This window comes from Schistocerca serialis, chromosome 2 (assembly GCF_023864345.2).
Source record: "Schistocerca serialis cubense isolate TAMUIC-IGC-003099 chromosome 2, iqSchSeri2.2, whole genome shotgun sequence".
Lineage (NCBI taxonomy): Eukaryota > Metazoa > Arthropoda > Insecta > Orthoptera > Acrididae > Schistocerca > Schistocerca serialis.
Window position 1 is genome coordinate 110,453,401 of NC_064639.1, and position 24,953 is coordinate 110,478,353.

Here is a 24,953-nt window from a genome sequence, read left to right on the forward strand (position 1 = left end):
ACAATGTGTGAAAGTGTTATGTGAAATGAAATTGCTAGCATTGTTATTATTATTTATACATGTCACATTCTTTACCATACCCCTACTCTGTGTTATCTAAGTCACCCCTCAATGTATAGAAGATACTGCTTAATACAGGATGTTCCAATGCTGCTCCATCAGGCATAAGCACGTGCGAGCACTCTTCAACTTGCACATGAGCAGGTGGAGGCCTTTTAGGCAATCCACCAGACGGCCTGACTTCATGTGTTTTGCGCATGCAAGACCTGCTTGGTCACCCCTGGCCGCATAATCTTGGTAAGTGGACTATGATCGTGTGTGCTACAGCCTGGCTCCAAGACTGTCTGTGTTTGCCAACCTCCGCCCACCTTGTGCCCATGACCTCTCGGGTGAGGGTGCGCAGGGAGGGGGTTGGGATTGGATTGGGGGGGGGGGGGGGGTTTGCAAGCTGGAATGGCCTGGATTAACAGATACTTTTTAACTTCTTTTTTATATAGTTTTTTAAATAAAAATTTCAGTGAAATCTTCTACATTGTGGAGAGGAAGTTGATTGACTACAGTTTTTACATTTTTTATGGGTAGGATAGGTAATACAATGATACACAGCATTTACAAGTTTAAAAGATGGATAAAATAAAAAAAACTTAACTAGATGAAATATTAGAAATTTAACTACAAAATTTTACTGAAATTAAACATATACAGTGAGGACAGCTCAAATATCCAGAGAAAGTCACTGGGAAAACAGAGGATGAGAAGAAAAGACAAAAGGAGAAGTTACATAATATGAATACTTGGAGTCAGGAAAGTAAATTCTGTTTTATATTTGTATCAGATAGATCATGATTTTGCCACTATATAGAGACCTAATAGCAGTCTGTGTAAAGTTAAAATGATTTGTTGGAGTCTAACAATGACTGAGTACTACTGGAGGAGGATCAATTCTTTTTTCAAAATACCTGTGTTTCATCAAACATACATATATCAAGCAATCTAGAAGTAATTACCATAATTATCAGTTTGAGTAAACTGAAGCTAGTCATAATTTGTTGTCATCACAGAACATGCAGCAAGGGTAGCTCCTGTTTATTAATGTATACCTTCATTCGCTCAACATCGCTGAAGCCACTACTTCATGATGGGACTGACAGAACACAATGTGTGACTGACTGAATGAATGATAATGAAAATGGATGAAAAAGAAGAATGTCCTTTGTTGGTTACTTAATTCTTCTATTTTTGTCTTTCCATTCTCTTGTAATTTTATTGGTCTTATTATCAAACATTTCCCTCATTTTCTGTATATTTCACTGCTACCTCTATTAGCCACTGAAAAAACTGTTTTCTTTGCTACATACATAGCTTTTATTACTTGTTTTCTTCCCACAAATCTCTTTGATTGTTTTCCAACTGAATGTGCATTACCTTTGGAAGTGCTATGCATTTACTATGATTCTCTACTTCTCATACCACTTGTCATATGATATTTCCATTCTGACTATCCCTATGACTCCTACTACATCATAAGACTGCTGTAAACATCAATGTCATATTCATGCATGAAAATAATGCCTAATGTACTGTCTTCCCATTGCTGTTGTATCTGAAATCAAACATGATAATCTTCTGTGTACATTGTGTTTTATTCTATATTGACATGCTGTCAATTAATAAAATGATGGAAAGAAATATATGATTTCAGGCTAGTCTCTTTCTTTCTTTATTTCTTTCAGCCACCTTTTATTCCATACATTTTCATTTTCCTCTGCTTCTTCCGGCCTCTTAATAGTTTTCGCTAGTCTCACCTTTTTGTTGTCTCAATTGATAACTGCACATTAATTACATTTACCTTTCCTGTTGGGCTTCACATTAGGACTCTCCCTCTCCTCTCCCACCTCAATCTCTTTCCTTATGGCATCCCTGATACTAAACTGTGCAACTGAATTCTTTGAGTATAAAATTGTAATTCATGACTAGTGATGCATTTTACAAGTTATGAGAAAGTAAAATTTCAGGTGAATAGAAAGTATATGAGGGCATGCTGAAAAGTAATACCTCCAGTTTTCTATTCTGTTCTCAATGTTGGTTGAGGTATTACATTTCACGCCTATTACTCAGTCGACTTTCCCACTTTGCTGATGCAAGATGCAATCCCTTGCTGCTAGAGAGCTCTGAACTGTACCATGTAACAAGGCAGTGGGTAGCGTAACTATCTCGGAGCATGAGAAAAAGCATACTGTAATCGAGTTTCTGAAAGCTTGAATTCAAACAGTTCATCCACACATGTTGCACCCTCTCCTTGGCATGACATTGCCAGACCACACATGAGTGCTGTGACATCTGTAGCAATGCGACGCATTGGGTTGATTGTCATAGGTCATCCTCCATACAGTCCCAGCTTGGGCCCATCTGATTTTCATTGTTTCCCAAATCTTATAGAACATCTTTGAGGAATTTACTTTAATATTGATAAAGCAGTGCAAGCAGAGGTGAGGTTGTGACGTCTTCAACGAAGTCAAGCATTCAACAATGGAAGTATTTACAAATTGGTCTCCCATGGGAGAAATATATTTTTTGCCAGGATGACTATGTTGAGAAACAAGTATGTAGACATGAAAAATAAAGATGTAGAATGTTAATAAATTTGTTTTATTTCAAAAGTTTTAAGGGTTTTTAAAATAAAAGATTTGGAGGCACTACTTTTCAGTATGTCATTGTAAAATCCTTAAATAATGCCTTGCATCAGTTACTACTTGACTGGAATTTAAGAGAATTGTCATTCAAGCTAGGATTGACAATTCCAACTTCAGTGCTGCGATTTGTAGTGTCCATCAAAGCATTTCAGTAACAACACATTCGATTAGAACCTTCATCAATTTCATTAAATTGGAACAGATGGTCTCACTATACCTTGTAACACAGTTGGTAACCCCCCAATCATAAACAAAGATAAAATATGCATAGTCCCCTAAATGTTGCTCCAGCCTCAATGTCTTGTATATAATGAACAAGAGGATACATTATCACTCACATTATAAAACAGGTTATGTGGTGAACATGAGAAACTACAAGTACTGAGAGTCTGAGTGTTCAAATATCTTTTGAATTTGCATGCATAAATTCTTCTCTGCTTCAAATAAGAGCAATTTTTCTTTTGTCTGTTCACTGCACATGTGTGTGGTGGTCTGTAGTCTCACACATTACTTATATTCCATGTAGTATTTTCCGTTGTAATAATGAGTGTTTTATCAGCTACATAGCTTCCAAAGTACAAAGCTTTATGAAACAAATATAACTGTGTGGCAATTAGGATACATTTTTCCTATTGTCTATTTTATCCTACAGAACAAAAATTAAGTGAGTGTAAAATCTTACACAATTATTTATAATGGTTTAAAGAAAATATAAATTTGTATACCTTAATTTTCTGTTCGTACAGTACATCACTTCCCTTAGCAGGTTCTGGTGTTGCAATGGCAGCTGCACTTTTACGTGTTGTTTTGGCTGTTAATTTGTCCTGTAGGTCTTTAACTTTCTTCTTTAATGTTTCTCCTTCTTTCTCAAGCTCTTCAACCTTTCTCCGTAAAACAGCAGCTTCCTGTATAAAAAAAGGTATGATTTTAAAAATATAACTTTTTACTAATTAAGTAAGTTATGAACAGCTGAACTATTTCTTAATTTTCAACTACATAATTTCTTGGTAAATATGGTATGGAAAGTTCTGACAGAATTTTAAAAAATTAGGAATAAAGGTAACAAAGCTCCAAGCAGTAGAGCTATCGAGTCATTGACACACACACACACACACACACACACACACACACACACACACACACGCACAGCCACAATATGCTGACTGAATTTTAATGGCCTGGTGCTTCTTGTTGGAAGATTCAAGTGGCGTCATTGAGACATTTCTGCTGGTGGCTCAGAAAACCAAAGCGAGAGCTGACTTGGCACCCAAAGTTGAGGCAAATATGAGCCACTCCAGCAGGAGGGTTAGTCATAAGCTCATGTCTGCATGATAGTTTTGCAGCTAAGTTGTTAAACTATACTTGGTCATGCATCTTGCTTCCATCTGCAGTCAGTTTCCTCCATTTGCTGCGATCGTCAGCAAGTTGCTCCCACTTGTCACTGTCAACATCAAATGTGCACACATCATGCTTGATGCAATCCCTAAAGTATAGTGAAGGTCTTCCATGAGGTCTCTTGGCTCCTGCTATTTCACTGAGTAACGTGCACCGGGGCAGATGGGAGTGGTCCATATGATGCAGATGTCCTAACCACCACAGGTGACGTTGCTTGAGCATGGCAGTGATACTCTGTTGTTTTGCAGTTTTCAGAACCATATCATTTGTCACATGATCCTTCCATAATATTCCCAAGATGCTTGTAAGCACTGCAGCTGAAAGGTGTTGAGCTTCCATTCCTGTTTGGCATACGAGTTCAAGTCTCAGCTCCATACAGGAGAGTACTCAGCACACATGATCGATACACAAGTATTTTTGGTGACAATGTAAGATGTTTGTTGACCCATATTTGTGTGTGGAACTTTCCAAAAGTGCTGGCAGTCTTTCCTATTCATGCATTTATCTTGTCATCCAGGGAGAGATCTTCTGTCATTATTGAACCAAGATAGCAGAATTTATTGACTACCTTCAGCAAGAAGCTGTCCAGTTTGATGACTGACAGATCTGTATAACCTTGTGCCATGACAACTGTCTTCTTTACATTTATAAACATGGAGAAGAGCTTGCATGCAGTAGAGAATTTATCCACGAGCTCTTGCAGATCATCTTGAGTATGTACTACAAATGCAGCATCATCAGCAAATAAAAGGCTATTTACAAGGAAGTCTTCTTGGAAGCACTTGGATCTGGGTAGAGAAGTGTTGAGCTTCCCATCATCTCTGGTATACAGATGAATGCCCAGGTTAGTTTCACCAAAAGCGACTTTGAGGGGAGCTGATAAAAAAATATTGAACAGAGTGGGAGCCGACACGCAGACTTGACAAACCCCTCTTTTCACAGCAAATGGGTTAGATGTGATTCCGTCGAAGACCACAGCATCTTCCATATCTTCAAAAGTACTGCATACAGTCCTTCTCTGCTGACTGTGTCGAAAGCCTTGTTCAGTTCGATAAAGGCAATGAACAGAGGGGTTTTCTGCTTGTGGCACTTTTTCTTAATTTTCCGGACTCTGAAGATCATATCAACTGTAGATCGTTGGGGACAAAACCCGCATTGTTCCTCAGGGTATATGTGCTCAGCAAGCTTCTGAAGTCTGCCCAACAGAACACAGGCAAATGTTTTTCCAGGTATACTCAGAAGTGAGATTCCACAGTGATAGTTGCAATTGCTGTGATCACCTTTACCTTTGTATAAAGTAGCAATATTAGCATTGTGCATGTCTTGCGGTACAATACCCTCAGCCCAACATTTCAGTAAGAGGTTGAAAAACAGCGGAAAAACTGGCTTAAGTTTTACAATTTCTGTGGAGATGTTTCCTTTGCCAGGGCACTTCCCACATTTAAGCTGTGCAATTGCTCTTTGAAGCTCCTCCATAGCAGATGTGATATCCAAGTCATGGTAAGGTGTTATCTGAGGAATTTCTTCCATTGCATTTGGACTAATGTTGATGGGATGTGAGTAGAGGCTGGAGTAATGTTCTACCCAATGGTGCAATTGATGGTTTCAATCTGTGATGACTTTTCCATCTATTTTCTTGAGTGGTACAATCTTCTTTGGAATGGGTCCAATGGCCTGTTTGATGCCCGAGTACACACCACCAATGTCGCCAGCATTGAAACACTCCTGTATGCCAGTGCAAAGTTGTTCCCAATAGGAATTGATGCAGTTGCAGACAGTGTGTTGAACAGCTGCCTTTGCTTTGCTTAGTTCCCTGCATGTAGAATTGCAGGGGTTTTTATGCCAGATAACAGTGGCCTGACACTTAGCCTCAAGGAGAGGTTTCAGGTCATCTACATTCTCGATGAACCAATCCAGCGATTTTGCTTCCAGATTACCGAACACATTTCCAGCCGTAACGGTAAGAAATGATATTATCTTCTGCTAGTCTTCAAAAATAAGAGTGGCTGGGTCCCAGGGATCCACCTCTTTTGATATCTTATCACTATATACATCTACTGCAGCAGTGTTTCTTGTATGGTAAAGATTAATTTTTGTTTTGCAAGGTGTTCTGGAAGAGTGAAAATTTTTAGTCATGATGCATACTTTTGTCAATACAAGTGCATGATCCATGTCACAGTCTGCACTAAGAAAAGAACATGAATAAAGAAAGTAATGTAGATCTTTCCTTTTAGTTAGAATAAGACCTAATTGGTGCCAACGTTTTGAGCGGGAGTGCATCCAGGAAACCTTGTGATTCAGTTTGCCTTTTAAGTATGTAATGGTGACACACAACTGATACTTTGCACAGAATTCAAGCAACCATAGATTATTTTTATTTATCTTGCCCACTCCGTGTTTGCCTAGGCAGTCAGGCCAAATGGCAAAATCACAACCAATACAAGCATTGAAATCACCAAGGATGCACAGACGGTCCCCAGAGCGCATTCCTTGTACCACATCAATTAGTTGTTCATAAAACTGATACTTGGCATCTACAGCTGAGGTACGTGTTGGTGCATGTATAGATATCAGCAACAGTAGTCCACTATTTGTTGTGAAACACAGTCATAATGCAGTCTGAGATCCCAATTGGGTTTTCGGTACAACACAGCAAGTCACTGCGGACAGCAAAGCAGATTCCGTGCTGTCTGGGGCTAGCAACATCTTTGCCCTTCCAGAAAAAAGTGAAGTTTTTTTCCCGTATTGAGACTTCTTCTGGTAGCCTGGTTTCCTCAGTGCTGTTATAGTGATATAGAGTTGGACTAGCTCTAAGTCAATAGCAGCCATTTCGTGTAGCTCTTGTGAGCCTCCACAGCTGTCCAGGAAGCTTTGCAGCATAGTGCAAATGTTCTGTGTACTGATGCATAATGAAATATCTTTACTTTTTATTTTATTTTAATTTTTATTTTTTATTTTTGTAGCAGCAGTGTGAGATATTATGGTGATAACTTTTAGCAGTGCTAGTGTTACAAACACCCAATGGAACAATCGGCACCAGGACAGGCCAGTACCTAACTGACTGGGGGCTGCCCAGCTTGAAGTGGGGGTGACTGGCCAGTGGATCTACGATGGGCCCTCCCACTGTCAATAGCGACCCCTGGTGCCCACTCCTGCACCCATTAGAGTGAGCTTCTGACCAGTAACTGCCACTATCCATGTTGTTTCACACTGATGGAGTGTCCTCTCCGTGGATGCTACTGCACCTGGGATGCAGATTTTAGGTGACAGTGAGCTTGCCCACTACTCATGCCACCCTCTCGGCATAGCTGACTGGTTCCACAGGAGCAATAATACGCAATGTGCGAGGTCAGTTTGGCTGCAGGTAATTGCCGCTCATTACTGGTTGGACCGTACTTGTGCCTAATGGAAATGACGATTCCGGGTTTCAATTTGGAGTTGTCCCTCTCCTTTACAAATGGCATGCCAGTGCTAATGAAATCTGTATCACTGAAGACATGGGAAACGGGATAGGATAAAAAGAAAGAAAGGGCGTTGTGAGACGCACTTTGTCTGGCTCCTCTGCAAAGGTCTGTCCAGCTTGGGAGGCCCTGCCAGTAGCTACACTACCGCTGGCATGACCCTCTGCTTCTCTGGAGCACGCAAACCCTCTAGCCTGCACAGACAGTGCTACTCTAAGGCAGTGTCTCCTGAGAGGGGCTGGCTGAATACACAATACTCTATTGCTTATTTAGCTGACACAATGCTATATAGATATGTGTGTGTGTGTGTGTGTGTGTGTGTGTGTGTGTGTGTGTGTGTGTGTGTGTACTCTAACCCAAAAAAGGATTTATCCTAATCCTAGTGAAGTTTTCAGTCTTGTTTGTGCACCTTCCAACAACTTAGTGCATCTACTATTTAATAAGTTGTTACCTTTATTACTCTTAAATTAATCTCTTAGTCATTTATAAACAGACCTTCTAGAGACAGATGACTAAACTGTGAAGAGTATTTCATATTACTTGTTTGTTTTAAAAGAAAATTTACCATTCTTATAATACATACATCAGTAATCTGATATATTACAAAACTATATTATTTACAAAACAGTAATCACATTCTATGCTGAAAACAACACTCGCTATACAAACACTAAAGGATTTATCCTAATCCTAGTGAAGTTTTCAGTCTTGTTTGTGCACCTTCCAACAACTTAGTGCATCTACTATTTAATAAGTTGTTACCTTTATTACTCTTAAATTAATCTCTTAGTCATTTATAAACAGACCTTCTAGAGACAGATGACTAAACTGTGAAGAGTATTTCATATTACTTGTTTGTTTTAAAAGAAAATTTACCATTCTTATAATACATACATCAGTAATCTGATATATTACAAAACTATATTATTTACAAAACAGTAATCATATTCTATGCTGAAAACAACACTTGCTATACAAACACTAAAGGATTGATACATACAAATGGGAGAGAAATGGCAGAATTGTTTCCTTAACTATCTGGGCAAGAATACTTTCCAAATATCAGTGCTATGCTGTAGTGCTGATCAGAACACTCTACAATAATAATACTGGTCAAGTTCTGCACCATAGTGACATGTTAGTGAAATATTCAATTCGAAATAGGCTTAAAGGTGCTATGTGCTCAAACATATGCTCTTTCCTTACACTTATGAGTAAGAGACATGACCACAACAACAGAGTGGAAATAAGTTCTGTTTTGGTGGATGACTTTTTAATCAAGCCAGACTTTGGCCAAAAAGATTGGACGTGGTCACTAGCATAACAGAGAGACAGAATATAAATGACAATGCTTCTCTGGCTCATACACATGAAGAACTGCATTTTCTGTCAACTGCTTCAGGAGTGTCGATGAATGATTTGGGGTGACTTTGAATTCTCAGGAAACCAGTGTACTAACACAGCTTGTCTCTGGAATTTCTCTTGCAGACTATGATTACTATAATCTCCAATACTCATCTGAAGCAGACAGACTTCATCTCCCACCTTGGAAACAATCTCTTGTATCACCGTGCTTCTGAAAGGTATACAAAAAATCTGTGCTACCCATGCAGCCTTTAGATGCCTCTCACATTATGTCTTTTTCAATAAAGATTTGCAAATAAGTGCTAAACTAACAGTGGCCCAGGCAGTTATTGTCCCAATTTTTCAGCACTAATTATTTACATCATGACATCATAGAACAGAATTGCTTTTACCAACAGATATTGACCACTTATGAAGTTTCTTGTAAACAATCCACTGCAGCTCAAAAGGAACAATGATGCACATAATTACAACACCAGAAGGACAAATGACATCCATTACATCACATAAATGTTGCCTTCAGCACAAAAAGGGATGCACAGTACTGCAACTAAAATTTTCTATATAAAATGTCTGATAGACAGCAAAGTAAAATTTGAAAACAAATTGAAAAAGTTTCTCCTTGAGAAATCCTCCAGTTCCATAGAAGAATTTATTTTATTTTAAAGTGTAACAGTTCGTGGGTGGGAATTACTAACTCACATTTGTGTAACTTACAATAATACAACTTCTAAATGTCCAGCATGTAGCCATATTTACAAATTAATTTATAATGTGAATGTGAAATGACTCATTCTACATCATTATGAAATCCATAGAACATGAAACTATAAGACACCCTGAAATGAAACCCTACAACTGTAGCCATATTTACAAATTAATTTGTAATGCGAATGTATAATGACTCATTCTACATCATTATGAAATCCGTTGAATGTGAAAATATAAGACACCCTCAAATGAAACCCTAAACTTCATCACAATGAGACCATGGAGTTGTTCCATTCAAATGCAATCACCATATGAATTAAGGCATTCATCCCACTGGAAGATGAGGTCAACAGTTCCTGTTTCATAGAATGTGGTCAGTCACTGATAAGTCCACCACCACACCCATTCTTACACTTCCTCACTTGACTGAAACTAATATACAAGTATGTCTTTCTTCAGGTCACCAAAGATGTGAGAATCACATAGTGAATGATCCTGGAGGTACAGAGGATATTGCAGTGTTTACCAACCAAGTCACTGAATTGTAGCCTTCATCTAATTGGCAGTGTGGTGGCAGGCACTATCATGCAGCAGAATGATTATATCTCATAGAACTATGCATTGATTTTGGTTCCATGCTCAATGACTGATTTTGGTTCCACGCTCAATGAACTCGATGACCAGAGGACCCCTATAGTCAAAGAAGAACATCATGACCTTACATGATACCACCATTTCAAATCTGAGGGCAAACGGCCAAGCCAACAGTTCAAACATCCCACATCTCTCCCACCAAAGAAATCCAAAGCCTTTTTCCAAACGTTAGGGTAGAGTCAGGATGATCCTCTTCTTAGACTGCATGGGCCCCCTGCTCTTCACGTTCCTTTGGCGTGGAACTGCAATCAATGCACAGTGCTATGAAGACACTTTACAGAAAATGCAATGGGTCATAAAGTAAAAAATGTCCAGGAATGCTGTCATACAGCATCATCCTGTTGCACCATAAAGCCAGCCAGCCCTCTCACTGCCAATTGGATGAAGGCTATGCCTCAGTGATTTGGTTGGGAAACACTGCAACATCCTCCATACTGCACACATCGTTCACTGTGTTACTTTCACATTCTCATGACCTGAAGAAAGACTTGCATAGACACCAGTTTCAGTTGGATGAGGAAGTGGATCTGTCAGTAGTCATCTGAGTTCTATGAAACAGGACTTGATCGTCTCATCAACACAATGGGATAAATGTCAGGATGTATGTGGTTGTTACTTCTGAATGGAACTATTCCACGGTCTCATAGAGGTGGGTGTTCATCACTGCCCCTCACAACTAACAAACAAACATTGAATGGGAGTGTTAGTATTCAGTTTCACATGGATGTACTAAGCCAAGGACATACAGTATAAAATCCACCGTTTTTGTGTGTAGTATTAAATAGATCAGCCACATCCTGCACGTTACTGATGACAAACTTCCTTCATAAAACCTGTATGGTGACCCCAGTATTGGTGGGGGAGCTCGACATGCTACTCTAAAGGGTTACAAGGAGCAGCTTAAAAAGACCTTAAAAAGCACAGATAACTTCTAATATTTGGGATGCTCTGATAGAAAAACAAAAGCTGTGCCACTCAACCATATAAGCTGTAAATTTCTCTGTTTGTACAAGACAGGTGATTGAAGCTCTGCAAAGAAGGAAACTATGGTAAACGCAACCTTGATCTACATCTGCTTCATGGACCAATAAATCTGTCGAATGAAGGTGACATTTTCCACTATGTTGTTGTTGTTGTGGTCTTCAGTCCTGAGACCGGTTTGATGCAGCTCTCCATGCTACCCTATCCTGTGCAAGCTTCTTCATCTCCCAGTACTTACTGCAACCTAAATCCTTTTGAATCTGCTTAGTGTATTTATCTCTTGGTCTCCCTCTACGATTTTTACCCTCCACGCTGCCCTCCAATGCTAAATTCGTGATCCCTTGATGCCTCAGAACATGTCCTACTAACCGGTCCCTTCTTTTTGTCAACTTGTGCCACAAACTCCTCTTCTCCCCAATTCTGTTCAATACTTCATCATTAGTTATGTGATCTACCCATCTAATCTTCAGCATTCTTCTGTAGCACCACATTTCGAAAGCTTCAATTCTCTTCTTGTCCAAACTATTTATCGTCCATGTTTCACTTCCATACATGGCTACACTCCATACAAATACTTTCACAAACGACTTCCTGACACTGAAATCTATACTCTATGTTAACAAATTCCTCTTCTTCAGAAACACTTTCCTTGCCATTGCCAGTCTACATTTTATATCTTCTCTACTTTGACCATCATCAGTTATTTTGCTCCCCAAATAACAAAACTCATTTACTACTTTAAGTGTCTCATTTCTCAATTTTCCACTAAGGCAGCATATTTATTAAGACCTCTTCTTAGTTATACAAGTTTCAGCTTAAAGGGTCAGTTTTGAATATGTATGCTACGATGTCATACACATGAAAATATAATGGATTCAGCCAATATGTTATTGTTTTTGATGGTGTGGAAATCAATATGAATCTGCTGTCGTATTTGTGCAGTTCTAAAGCATCAACTGCAAACTGACCAGCACAGCACTGCAAAACGGCATCAAGAAGGTGCTGACCTGCATGCCAATGGAAAGAGCAGGCAGCACCACCTCCAGGAAGACAGAGTTCAGCACCCCCTCTGAATGCTGACTTAATGAGCCACCCATAGCTGGTCAGACCTCAGTTCGGTCACAGACTTCAAGAGCATCAGTACTGAGTAACAGGAAGATGATACTTAGCCTGCATACTACAGTAGTAATAGTGTGTAAAAGTAATTACAGATAGGAGGCACAGGAAGCGCATTATGCCACCTCTTAATGAGAAGTTATGTTTCCCTCCTTTTTAGAAATAAAGTGTTCTATTAGTCTGCATATGTTATGTACAGATCATTTTGGATTCCTGCCACCAGCAATTGCAACTTCTTTCCTTCCTTGTTTGTGTCAGTGCTGACTCCCATAGTAGCTGACATAACAGTATTAGTATGCATGACACTTGGGTGAACATTCAAAACTGGCTTTTTAAGCTCAAACTACCCTTAATTTACTTTTTATCTCTGGTTGTATAGCTAAAAAGAAATCTTAATAAATGTATAGACTAAATGGAGAAAAGGTCCCTTTCACTCAGTCATGTGCCTCACCTACAGTTAGGTATATATGGGCACACATTTCATCCACAGATTGATCTCCTACGCTAGCCCTATAATACACTGCAGGTGAATGATGAGGATTCACCAATGTAGACAATGGTAACAACACACATTAAACAAGACTTCAATTCATGCTCCGCATGTTAACCACTTCAAGTGTGTAACGTGATGAATCAAAATTTGATGTTTCAATCAAGTTACAAGTGACAAAAATGTCTATACATAGTGTATTAACAATGTTTACCATAAAGATAACACATTTAGTTGCTGACAGGCACAACTAAAAGGCACTTACCACATTAGCTTTTGGTCGCAGCCTTCATCATAAAAAGAAACATACGCACATATTCATTCACACACAAGAGCACACCTCATGCACACATGACCACCATCTCTGACAGCTTGGACTAGCATTAATGTGTAACTGTCTTTTAGTTGTGCCTGTCTGCAACTTAACATCTCATCTCTACAGTAAGTAGCAATATATCTTTCCTGACTCCAACCTGGAGTTTCCACTGTTTCACATTTAATGTGTGTGTGTGTGTGTGTGTGTGTGTGTGTGTGTGAGAGAGAGAGAGAGAGAGAGAGAGAGAGAGAGAGAGAGAGAGAGATTTCTAAATATTGCAAATGTACTCTAACATGTTATTCTCTTAATATTTTATGTTGACATAACTTACTTTTTATCTCTGGTTTTAAAAGACATTAGCAGGCTATCTCAATTTCTTCAATTTCATTTTTTTCAATTTTTAAACTTCTCTGTGAAACAGATCACAATCCTAATCCCTTCCACTCCGTGACCACTACCACCACCAGCCCCTTCAATGACATCTCCCACCAGCCCCTTCGATGACATCTCTCACAACACAGACAACATTTGATTATCTTGCTTGTGTTGTGCAAAATTTATTCTTCCAGCAGCATGCCCTTAAGTAAATATATATCAAATACTAATAATCATTGCTCTTATTATTTTCATTGTTTACAGTACCTAGCTGTCTCTTGTCACATAATTTTTCTACTTCCTTTCTATGTATGAAACTGGATTTCAAACCATCAGCTGCAGTGGCCATCCAGGAAGGAAACTGTATACTATAAGGATGAACTAATGTATTCATATAAGTCCAACAAAAATAATGCGCATGATAAGATCATATTGAAGCTATTTATCATAGGCACAGTATGAGCTCACCTGCTCATTGAGTTCAAGTAGCAACCGCAACTCTGCTGGGTCCTCTTCATCTGATATACCCTCATCTTTCTCTATTGGAGGCTCTGGTGTCAATCGAGCAGGACCTGGACTGTTTCGATGACCTTAAATCAAATGATATTTTCTCTCTGTACACAATATCAACATAATGACAATAGTGATAGTGAGGAACTGCATTTATATTCATATTTACTTATCGTTCATCAATAATGCACATGATATAGGTTTCATCACATAACAACACATAACACATAACAACTACGTACATTTAGGCACCTATGTAAGTGAAAAGTATACACAACCTATTCCAAATATAACACAATTAACAACATTGAAAACTGGCTAAAGAAATCAAGAGTGGTAAAAAAATGTAACACAATATACATTAGTACCTGTAACAATGCATAGTTCCTATTTAACTAAAGTAAATTTTGCATATTGTAGTTAGGTGCTATCTTTCTTAGATTTCTTGAAGCGAGGAGTCATGAATGTTACAACAAAAATGAAACTAACAGATTAAATTTAAAATTTCACTAATCTCAACAAAATCTGTTCAATAGGGATATGGTAGTGCATTAATGTCACAAATCCAGCTCATAAATGTAATTTCTACTATTACTGTTGAGCACATGCTGTATTTTGAAAAAAAAAGTTGGTTTTACTTTAAAAACAAGCTGTTTGTATGCTGTTTTCAGTTATAAAATTAATGTATCTTTACACTCCTGTTTTAGAAAGAATTGTGGAGTCTCAATCGACAAATAATCACGTACAGTTTTGCCAATCATATCTGGCTTTCAAAATACTCTAACAAATGATTTATCTGGGCTGCATCAGGAACATATGTTAATAAAACTGAAGACCTCTGCAAACAAACTATTTAAAGAAATGAAAATTCTAACAACTTATACTTACACAGTTATCAGATGGACTGATTCTTCAGTGCTGTCCGATTGACAGGCAGGGAGGCAGTGAGGCTGCTGTGGTGGGGTAGCAGGTGTGTTGGAGGATGCACTTGTATGTCTGTCTGGACATTCTGGATGAGTTTTGCGTGCTGGATGGTGCTGAACATGATCTCATCATATTAACACCAACACCCATGCTGCACTAAGTTGGTATCCTTCATCCCTATTGACCAGAATTTTGTAACTCCTTATTTCTATGGAGTTCTTTATAATTGTGCTCCGATAGCCAATTGTTAGGCATAGCATCTTGGTGATATGAAAGTCAAGGGTGTGGTCTTCCTTGAAACTACACTCTGCTATTGCTGACTTCTCTGTATGTCCCGGTCATACATGCCTAATGTGCTCCTTGCAGTGTTACACACTACAGTGCTGCATTTGCCCACTGTATTGTTGGTCACATTCACAGGTGATGCTGTATGTCTCAGACATGCTCAGTTTTAGTGGGTCTTCTGCAGAGTGAAGGTATCCTTTCGTCTTAGAAAGTTGTCAGAGGACAGTTTATATGTCAGATTTTTCAAGCAGCCTTACAATTTGAATAAGGGAGGTCACAAGTATGGAAGGAAAGCGAGTCTCTTGTCTTCTTCTCCCTCTCCCCAGTTATCTGCATCTTTTCTCTTATCAAATAATGCCCTACTAATCTGCAGTTCACTGTACCCAGTTCTGCAGAACACTTCATTCAGGTGCTGTAATTTGGCTGGGTGGCTTTCATTTGACGTGCACCCCATCTACCAGGGTAGTGCCACTGTGTGCCACTGCACTGAATGGTAGCAGCTTGTAGCATCGTGGAACAGGTCTGTGTGGTCTCCTTCCTATATACTGCACAGTCCAGTGTACCATCTGCCTTCTTCTTTATTAGTATGTACAAGAAAGGGAAACAACTGTAGATCGGACAAACACAGAGATGTATTTCGAAATGCTATGAGGAGCACATTAGGCATGTATTAGAGGAGGACAGAGAGAAATCAGTGGTAGCGTAGCATAATGTCAAGGGAAACCAAATCTTTGAGTTTCAGAACATCAAAGTGCTAGACAAAGCAACCTGCTATTGGGACAGCATTATAAAGGAATCCACATAAATAAGGATTCATGAGAACCCTGTCAATAGCGATGAAGGATACCAACTTAGTGTGGTGTGGAATCCCACATTATCAGCAATATGACAAGAGTGCATCCAGCACTGCCCAGCACATGAGACACATCAGGAATGTCCAGTTAGAGATGAGAGTGCAGCCTCTGGCACACTCGACAGCCCACCACTGCAGCCTAACATTCCTCCCCACCTGTCAGCTGGACAGAATGAAGCCACTGGCAGGCAGCTGGAAGGGGGCACACTGCTAGTACAAATATTGCAGCACCTACAATATCTCAACCACAGGCTTTGTTGACTTTGTAACAGTCTTGGCTGGAGATTTCAGGAATTGCAATATCAGTGGAGAATTGTGGGACTCCCCTTGATAGGTCAGGAATGCACTACACAAAGGAAGCAGCTACTAAGGCAGCAGAGGACTTGTGGAGCGCATATGGGTTTTTTTGGAGTTAGGTGGTGGTTTGAAGTATTCTGATGAACATATGGGAGTCGATATGCAGATAGTGAAAGTACACCACATTCAAGGTAAAGACACTAAACTGTGTAGATTTTATCACTAAATTGTTGTAGTATTCATAACAAAGTTCCCAAATTTACTACTCTTCAGGATATTTGTCATGCCTAAATTATTCTTGGGACCAAGAGCTGGCTGAAACCCTTACTAAAAAGCTCTGAAATGTTTAGCAAGTCACAGAATAAATATCATACAGACAGATTAGATGCCCTATGAGGGACAATATTCATAGCAGTCGACAAATGTATTGCCTCTACTGAGGTTGAATTTTAGCGTGATGATGGAATTATGTGGACACGTATAACAGGTCTACGTGAAGTCAGGTTAATTGCTGGATGTTTTTACTAGCCACCTGATTCTTCTGTGGCAGATTCAGAGTCATTCAAAGTAACTCTATGCTCAGTAGTGCAGAAATAACCAGATAATCCAACATTAGGCAGAGGTTACTTTGACCTGCAGACTATAGACTGGGAAGTCTATGCATTCATTGCAGTAAGTATGGACATCCAGTCTCATGAAGTACTGTTGGACACATTTTTGGAAAACTGTCTAACTAAAAGCAGACAAATATCTCCCCATGAACCATGGACCTAGCCATAGATGGGGAGCGATACAGATAGCCGTACCGTAGGACCAACCAAAATGGTGCAGTATCTGTTGAGAGGCCATACAAATGTATGATTCCTGAAGAGGGGCAGCAGCCTTTTCAGTAATTGCACGAGCAACAGTCTGCATGTTTGGCTGATCTGGCCTTGTAACATTAACCACAACGGCCTTGCTGTGCTGGTACTGTGAACAGCTGGAAGCAAGGGGAAACTACAGCTGTAACTTTTCCCCAGGGCATGCAGCTTTACTGTATGGCTACATGATGGTGGTGTCCTCTTGGGTAAAATATTCTGTACGTAAAATAGTCCCCCATTCAGATCTCCGGGTGGGGACTACTCAGGAGGACGTCATTATCAGAAGAGAGAAAACTGGCATTCTGCATATCAAAGCATGGAATGTCAGATCCCTTAATAGGGCATGTAGGTTACAAAATGCAAAAAGGAAAATGGATAGGTTAAAGTTAGATATAATGGGAATAGGTTCAGTGGCAGGAGGAACAAGACTTCTGGTCAGGTGAATGTTGTTGTTGTTGTGGTCTTCAGTCCTGAGACTGGTTTGATGCAGCTCTCCATGCTACTCTATCCTGTGCAAGCTTCTTCATCTCCCAGTACCTACTGCACCCTACATCCTTCTGAATCTTCTTAGTGTATTCATCTCTTGGTCTCCCTCTATGATTTTTATAATCCACGCTGCCCTCGATGTCTCGGAACATGCCCTACCAACCAATCCCTTCTTCTAGTCAAGTTGTGCCACAAGCTACTCTTCTCCCCACTTCTATTCAATACCTCTTCATTAGTTATGTGATCTACCCATCTAATCTTCAGCATTCTTCTGTAGCACCACATTTCGAAAGCTTCTGTTCTCTTCTTGTCTAAACTATTTATCGTCCACGTTTCACTTCCATATATGGCTACACTCCATACAAATACTTTCAGAAACGACTTCCTGACATTTAAATCTATACTCAATGTTAACAAATTTTTCTTCTTCAGAAACGCTTTCCTTGCCATTGCCAGTCCACATTTTATATCCTCTCTTCTTCAACCATCATCAGTTATTTTGCTCCCCAAATAGCAAAACTCATCTACTACTTTAATTGTCTCATTTCCTAATCTAATTCCCTCAGCATCACCCGACTTAATTTGACTACATTCCATTATCCTCGTTTTGCTTTTGTTGATGTTCATCTTATACCCTCCTTTCAAGACACTGTCCATTCTGTTCAACTGCTCTTGCAAGTCCTTTGCTGTCTCTGACAGAATTAGAATGTCATCGATGAACCTCAAAGTTTTTGTTTCTTCTCCATGGATTTTAATACCTATTCAGAGCTTTTCTTTTGTTTCCTTTATTACTTGCTCAATATACAGATTGAATAACATCCCTTCCCAACCAGTGCTTCCCTTTCATACCCCTCAACTCTTACAACTGCCATCCGCTTTCTGTACATATTGTAAATAGCCTTTCGCTCTGTGTATTTTACCCCAGCCACCTTCAGAATTTGAAAGGGAGTATTCCAATCAACATTGTCAAAAGCTTTCTCTAAGTCTACAAATGCTAGAAATGTACGTTTGCCTTTCCTTAATCTTTCTTCTAAGATAAGTTGTAGGGTCAGTATTGCCTCACGTGTTCCAACATTTCTACGGAATCCGAACTGATCTTCTGCGAGGTCGGCTTCTATAAGTTTTCCATTCATCTGTAAAGAATTCACGTTAGTACGAGTGCCGTTCAGAAAGTAACCTCCGGTTGATTTAAAAAAATACACCAAGTTAAATAAAAATATTTTAATATATACATCTTACAACTACATCTTTGCACTATTTTTCTACATAGTCTCCATAGCGATTGAGGCACTTATCATATCTCTTCACAAGCTTTGAAATTCCTTCTGCATAAAAATCACCCGCTTGTGCCTGGAGCCAGCCTGTGACCGCATCTTTGAGCTCTTCGTCGTCATCAAACCGCTGTGACCCGAGCCATTTCTTCAAATGCATGAAGAGGTGATAATCACTTGGCGCCAGGTCTGGGCTGTAAGGTGGATGGTTGATAACGTCCCACTTGAAGGACTCAAGAAGGGCCGTTGTTCTGCGAGCAGAGTGAGGACGGGCGTTATCGTGCAAAAAAACGATACCGGAAGTCAGCACACCACGGCGTTTGTTCTGTATAGCCCGTCATAACTTTTTTATTGTTTCACAGTACACGTCTTGATTAATGGTCGTACCACGTTCCATGAATTCAACCAACAACACCCCTTTGGCATCCCAAAACACCGTTGCCATCAGTTTTCTGGTAGAAAAATCTTGCGAGGCTTTTCTTGGTTTGGTAGGCGAATTTGAATGTGCCCACATCTTTGATTGTTCTTTTGTCTCAGGGTTCACGTACTTAATCCAGGTTTCGTCACCAGTCACGATTCTGTTTAACAGTGGTTCTCCTTCGTCCTCATAATGTACAGAAAGTCTAATGCAGAGGTCATTCTTTGACTTTTGTGGTGGTCGGTAAGAATTTTGGACACCCATCGTGCACAGAACTTACGATAACCCAATCTTGCTGTCACTATCTCGTACAACAGAGTCTTAGAAATCTGTGGAAAACCAGTAGACAACTCCGACATTGAGAAACGTCGATTTTCACGAACTTTTGCATCAACTGTCTGAACGAGTTCGTCAGTCACCAATGATGGTCTACCACTCCTCTCTTCATCATGAACGTTTTCTCGTCCACTTTTAAATAAACGTACCCATTCACGGACAACTCCTTCACTCATAACTCTTGGTCCGTACACGGCACAAAGCTCACGATGAATAGCTGTTGCAGAATGTGGCTGTAAAAAACCTTATGACAGCACGCACTTCACATTTGGCGAGGATTTCTATTGCAGCACACATTTCAAACTGCCACAAAAACTAAACTAGCGCAGGTACGACGTTCACTCGACCACGGCTTGATGCCGACTGACCTGTTGAGTGCGTGAACGCACAGATGGCGTCGCTACTCCCCCCACAACCCGCACTGTGACCAATCGGAGGTTACTTTCTGAACCACCCTCGTATTTTGCAGCTGTGACTTATTAAACTGATAGTTCAGTAATTTTCACATCTGTCAACACCTGCCTTCATTGGGATTGGAATTATTATATTCTTCTTGAAGTCTGAGGGTATTTTGCCTGTCTCATGCATCTTGCTCACCAGATGGTAGAGTTTTGTCAGGACTGGCTCTCCCAAGGCTGTCAGTAGTTCTAATGGAATGTTCTCTACTCCGGGGGCCTTGTTTCAACTCAGGTCTTTCAGTGCTCTGTCAAACTCTTCACGCAGTATCATATCTCCCATTTCATCTTCATCTACATCCTCTTCCATTTCCATAATATTGTCCTTAAGTACATCGCCCTTGTATAGACCCTCTATATACTCCTTCAACCTTTCTGCTTTCCCTTCTTTGCTTAGAACTGGGTTTCCATCAAAGCTCTTGATATTCATGCAAGTGGTTCTCCTTTCTCCAAAGGTCTCTTTAATTTTCCTGTAGGCAGTATCTATCGTACCCCTAGTGAGATGAGCCTCTATATCCTTAAATTTGTCCTCTAGCCATCCCTGCTTAGCCATTTTGCACTTCCTATCGATATCATTTTTGAGACGTTTGTATTCCTTTTTGCCTGCTTCATTTACTGCATTTTTGTATTTTCTCCATCCATCAATTAAATTCAATATTTCTTCTGTTACCCAAGGGTTTCTACTAGCCCTCGTCTTTTTTCCTATTTGATCCTCTGCTGCCTTCACTATTTCATCCCTCAGAGCTACCCATTCTTCTTCTACTGTATTTCTTTTACCCATTCCTGTCAATTGTTCCCTTATGCTCTCCCTGAAACTCTCTACATTTAGTGAGTTTATACAGGTCCCATCTCCTTAAATTTCCACCTTTTTGCAGTTTCTTCATTTTTAATCTACAGTTCATAACCAATAGATTGTGGCCAGAGTCCACATCTACCCCTGTGTTTCCTTCTCTCCCTTTTCCTACTCTGGAATTCCTGTCACCCATGGCTATTAAATTTTTGTCTCCCTCCACTACCTGAATAATTTCTTTTATCTCATCATACATTTCATCAATTTCTTCATCACCTGTAGAGCTAGTTGGCATATAAACTTGTACTACTGTAGTAGGCGTGGGTTTCATGTCTATCTTGGCCACAATAATGCGTTCACTATGCTGTTTGTAGTAGCTTACCCGCACTCCTATTTTTTTATTCATTATTAAACCTACTCCTGCATTACCCCTATTTGATTTTGTATTTATAAGTCAGGTGAATACAGGGTTATAAATACAAAATTAAATAGGGGTAATGCAGGAGTAGGTTTAATAATGAATAAAAAAATAGGAGTGTGGGTAAACTACTATGAACAGCATAGTGAATGCATTATTGTAGCCAACATAGACACGAAGCCCATGCCTACCACAGTAGTACAACTTTATATGCCAACTAGCCCCGCAGACAATGAGGAGATTGATGAGATGTATGATGATATAAAAGAAATTATTCAGATAATGAAGGGAGACAAAAATTTAATAGTCATAGGTGACTGGAATTCGATAGTAGGAAAAGGAAGAGAAGGAAAAGTAGTGGGTGAATATGGAGTGGGGGTACACAATGAAAGAGGAAGCCACCTGGTAGAATTTTGCACAGTGTATAACTTAATCAAAGCTAACACTTGGTTCAAGAATGGTGAAAGAAGGCTGTATACGTGGAAGAGGCCTGGAGACACTGGAAGATTTCAGATGGATTATATAATAGTAAGACAGAAATTTAGGAACCAGGTTTTAAATTGTAAGACATCTCCAGAGGCATATGAGGACTCTGACCACAATCTATTGGTTATGAACTGTAGATTAAAACTGAAGAAACTGCAAAAAGGTGGGAATTTAAGGAAATGGGACCTGGATAAACTGAAAAAACCAAAGGTTGTAGAGAGTTTCAGGGACAGCACTAGACAACGATTGACAAGAACGGGGGAAGGAAATATAGTAGAAGAAGAATGAGTAGCTTTGAGATGTGAAATAGTGAAGGCAGCAGAGGATCAAGTAGGTAAAAAGATGAGACCTAGTAGAAACCCTTGGGCAATGGAAGAGATTTGAATTTAATTGACAAAAGGAGAAAATATAAAAATGCAGTAAATGAAGCAGGCAAAAAGGGATACAAATGTCTCAGAAATGAGATCGACAGGAAGTGCAAAAGGCCTAACCAGGGATGGCTAGAGGACAAGTGTAAGGATGTAGAGGTATATATCACTAGGGGTAAGATAGATACTGCCTACAGGAAAATTAAAGAGACCTTTGGAGAAAGGAGAACCACTTGTATGAATATGAAGAGCTCAGATGGAATCCCAGTTCTAAGCAAAGAAGGGATAGCAGAAAGGTGGAAGGAGTATATAGAGGTTCTGTACAAGGGCAACGTACTTGAGGACAATATTAAGGAAATGGAAGAGGACGTAGATGTAGATGAAATGGGAGATATGATACTGTGTGAAGAGTTTGACAGAGTACTGAAAGACCTAAGTCAAAACAAGGCCCCGGCAGTAGACAACATTCCATTAGAACTACTGATAGCCTTGGGAGAGCCAGCCCTGACAAAATTCTACCATCTGGTGAGCAAGATGTATGAGACAGGCGAAATACCTTCAGACTTCAAGAAGAATATAATAATTCCAATCCCAAAGAAAGCTATCATAGTAATACGTCATGGCTGCAAAATACTGACATGAATTCTTTACAGACGAATGGAAAAACTGTTAGGAGCCAACCACAGGGAAGATCAGTTTGGATTCCATAGAAATGTTGGAACACATGAAGCAATACTGACCCTACGACTTATCTTAGAAGATAGATTAAGGAAAGGCAAAACTTTTCTTAGAGAAAGCTTTTGACAATGTTGTCTGGAATACTCTCGTTCAAATTCTAAAAGTGGCAGGGGTAAAATACAGGGAGCGAAAGGCTATTTACAATTTGTGCAGAAACCAGATGGCAGTTATAAGAGTCAAGGGGCATGAAAGGGAAGCAGTGGTTGGGAAGGGAATGAGACAGGGTTGTACCCTATCCCCGATGTTATTCAATCTGTATATTGAGCAAGTGGCAAAGGAAACAAAAGAAAAATTTGGAGTAGGAATTAAAATCCATGAAAAGAAATAAAAACTTTGAGGTTTGCCGATGACATTATAATTCTGTCAGAGACAGCAAAGGACCTGGAAGAGCAGCTGAACAGAATGGACAATGTCTTGAAAGGAGGATATAAGATGAACATCAACAAATGCAAAACAAGGCTAATGGAATGTAGTCTAATTAAATCGGGTGATGCTGAGGGAATTAGATTAGGAAAGGAGATGCTTAAAGCAGTAGATGAGTGAAGCTATTTGGGGACCAAAGCAACTGATGGTTGTCAAAGTAGAGAGGATATAAAATGTAGACTGGCAATGGCAAGGCACTTCTGAAGAAGAGAAATTTTTTAATCCTGAGTATAGATTTAAGTGTCAGGAAGTCTTTTCTGAAAGTAATTGTGCAGAGTGTAGTCATGTATGGAAGTGAAACATGGACGATAAATAGTTCAGACAATAAGAGAATAGAAGCTTTCGAAATGTGGTGCTACAGAAGAATGCTGAAGATTAGATGGGTAGATCACATAACTAATGAGGAGGTACTGAATAGAAGTGGGGAGAAGAGAAATTTGTGGCACAACTTGACTAGAAGAAGGTATCAGTTGGTAGGACATGTTCTGAGGCATCAAGGGATCACCAATTTAGTACTGGAGGGCAGCGTGAAGGGTAAAAATCATAGAGGAAGACCAAGAGATGAATACACTTAGCAGATTCAGAAGGATGTAGTTTGCAGTAGGTACTGGGAGATGAAGAAGCTTGCACAGGATAGAGTAGATTGGAGAGCTGTATCAAACCTGTCTCTGGGCTGAGGACCACAACAACAACAATGGAAATATTTTAGATCTCACATCTACAAGCAGCCTGACCTTATCAACAGTTTCACTATAGAGACAAGGATTAGTTATCACGTGATCATAGTGATGATGGTTACTAAAGTTAATAAATCAGTCAAGGAGGGTAGGACAGTATTTTTGCTACAAGGAGCTGATAAGCAGTTTTTACCATTCCACTTAGACTCTGAAAGGATGTCATTTAGATTGAGGATGATGGATGCAGAGGAATTATGTGCAATGTTTAAATGGATTGTAAATCATGCCCTGGATAAGTATGTGCCAAGTGGGTGGATTAATGAGAGGAAAGACCCACCATGGTTTAATAACAAAATTTGAAAAATGCTGAGAAAGCAAAGACTGTTACACTCTTGATTCAAATGAGAATGCACAAATGGAAACAGGCAAAAGTTAGTAGAGCTTCCTGTGCCTGTAAAATGATCGATACGTAAAACATACAATAGCTAACATCAACATGCCAAACCAAAATATTTTGCTGAGAACCCATGAAAATTCTGGTTCTATGTAAAATAACTAAGCAGGTCAAAGGCTTCTATCCAATCACTTATTCACTCAGTGTGGCAACAGAAGATAGCAAAAGGAAACCAGGAGTTTTAAATTTCACATTTAAGCAACAGGTCACATAGGAGGATTGTACAAACATACCACCTTTTTGCCATCGCACAGACTCCCATATGGAGGACATAGTAATAGGCATCACTGGCATAAAGAAGCAACTGAAAGAGTTGAAAACAAATAAGTCACCAGGTCCAGATGGAA

The 24,953-nt window shown here is 39.6% G+C and overlaps 1 protein-coding gene across 4 annotated transcripts in view; it reads right to left on the reverse strand.

Annotated features, from left to right (window-relative positions):
• Window positions 1–24,953, reverse strand: part of LOC126456788 (trichohyalin) — a 378,453-nt gene that overhangs the window by 130,901 nt on the left and 222,599 nt on the right. For all 4 annotated transcript variants that reach the window (XM_050092572.1, XM_050092571.1, XM_050092573.1 and 1 more), the window contains 2 exons: window positions 14,026–14,147; window positions 3,419–3,598 (listed from right to left, as the gene is read on the reverse strand). In XM_050092572.1, the coding sequence (XP_049948529.1) occupies window positions 3,419–3,598; window positions 14,026–14,147 (302 nt within the window). The remainder of the gene's footprint in view (window positions 1–3,418; window positions 3,599–14,025; window positions 14,148–24,953) is intronic.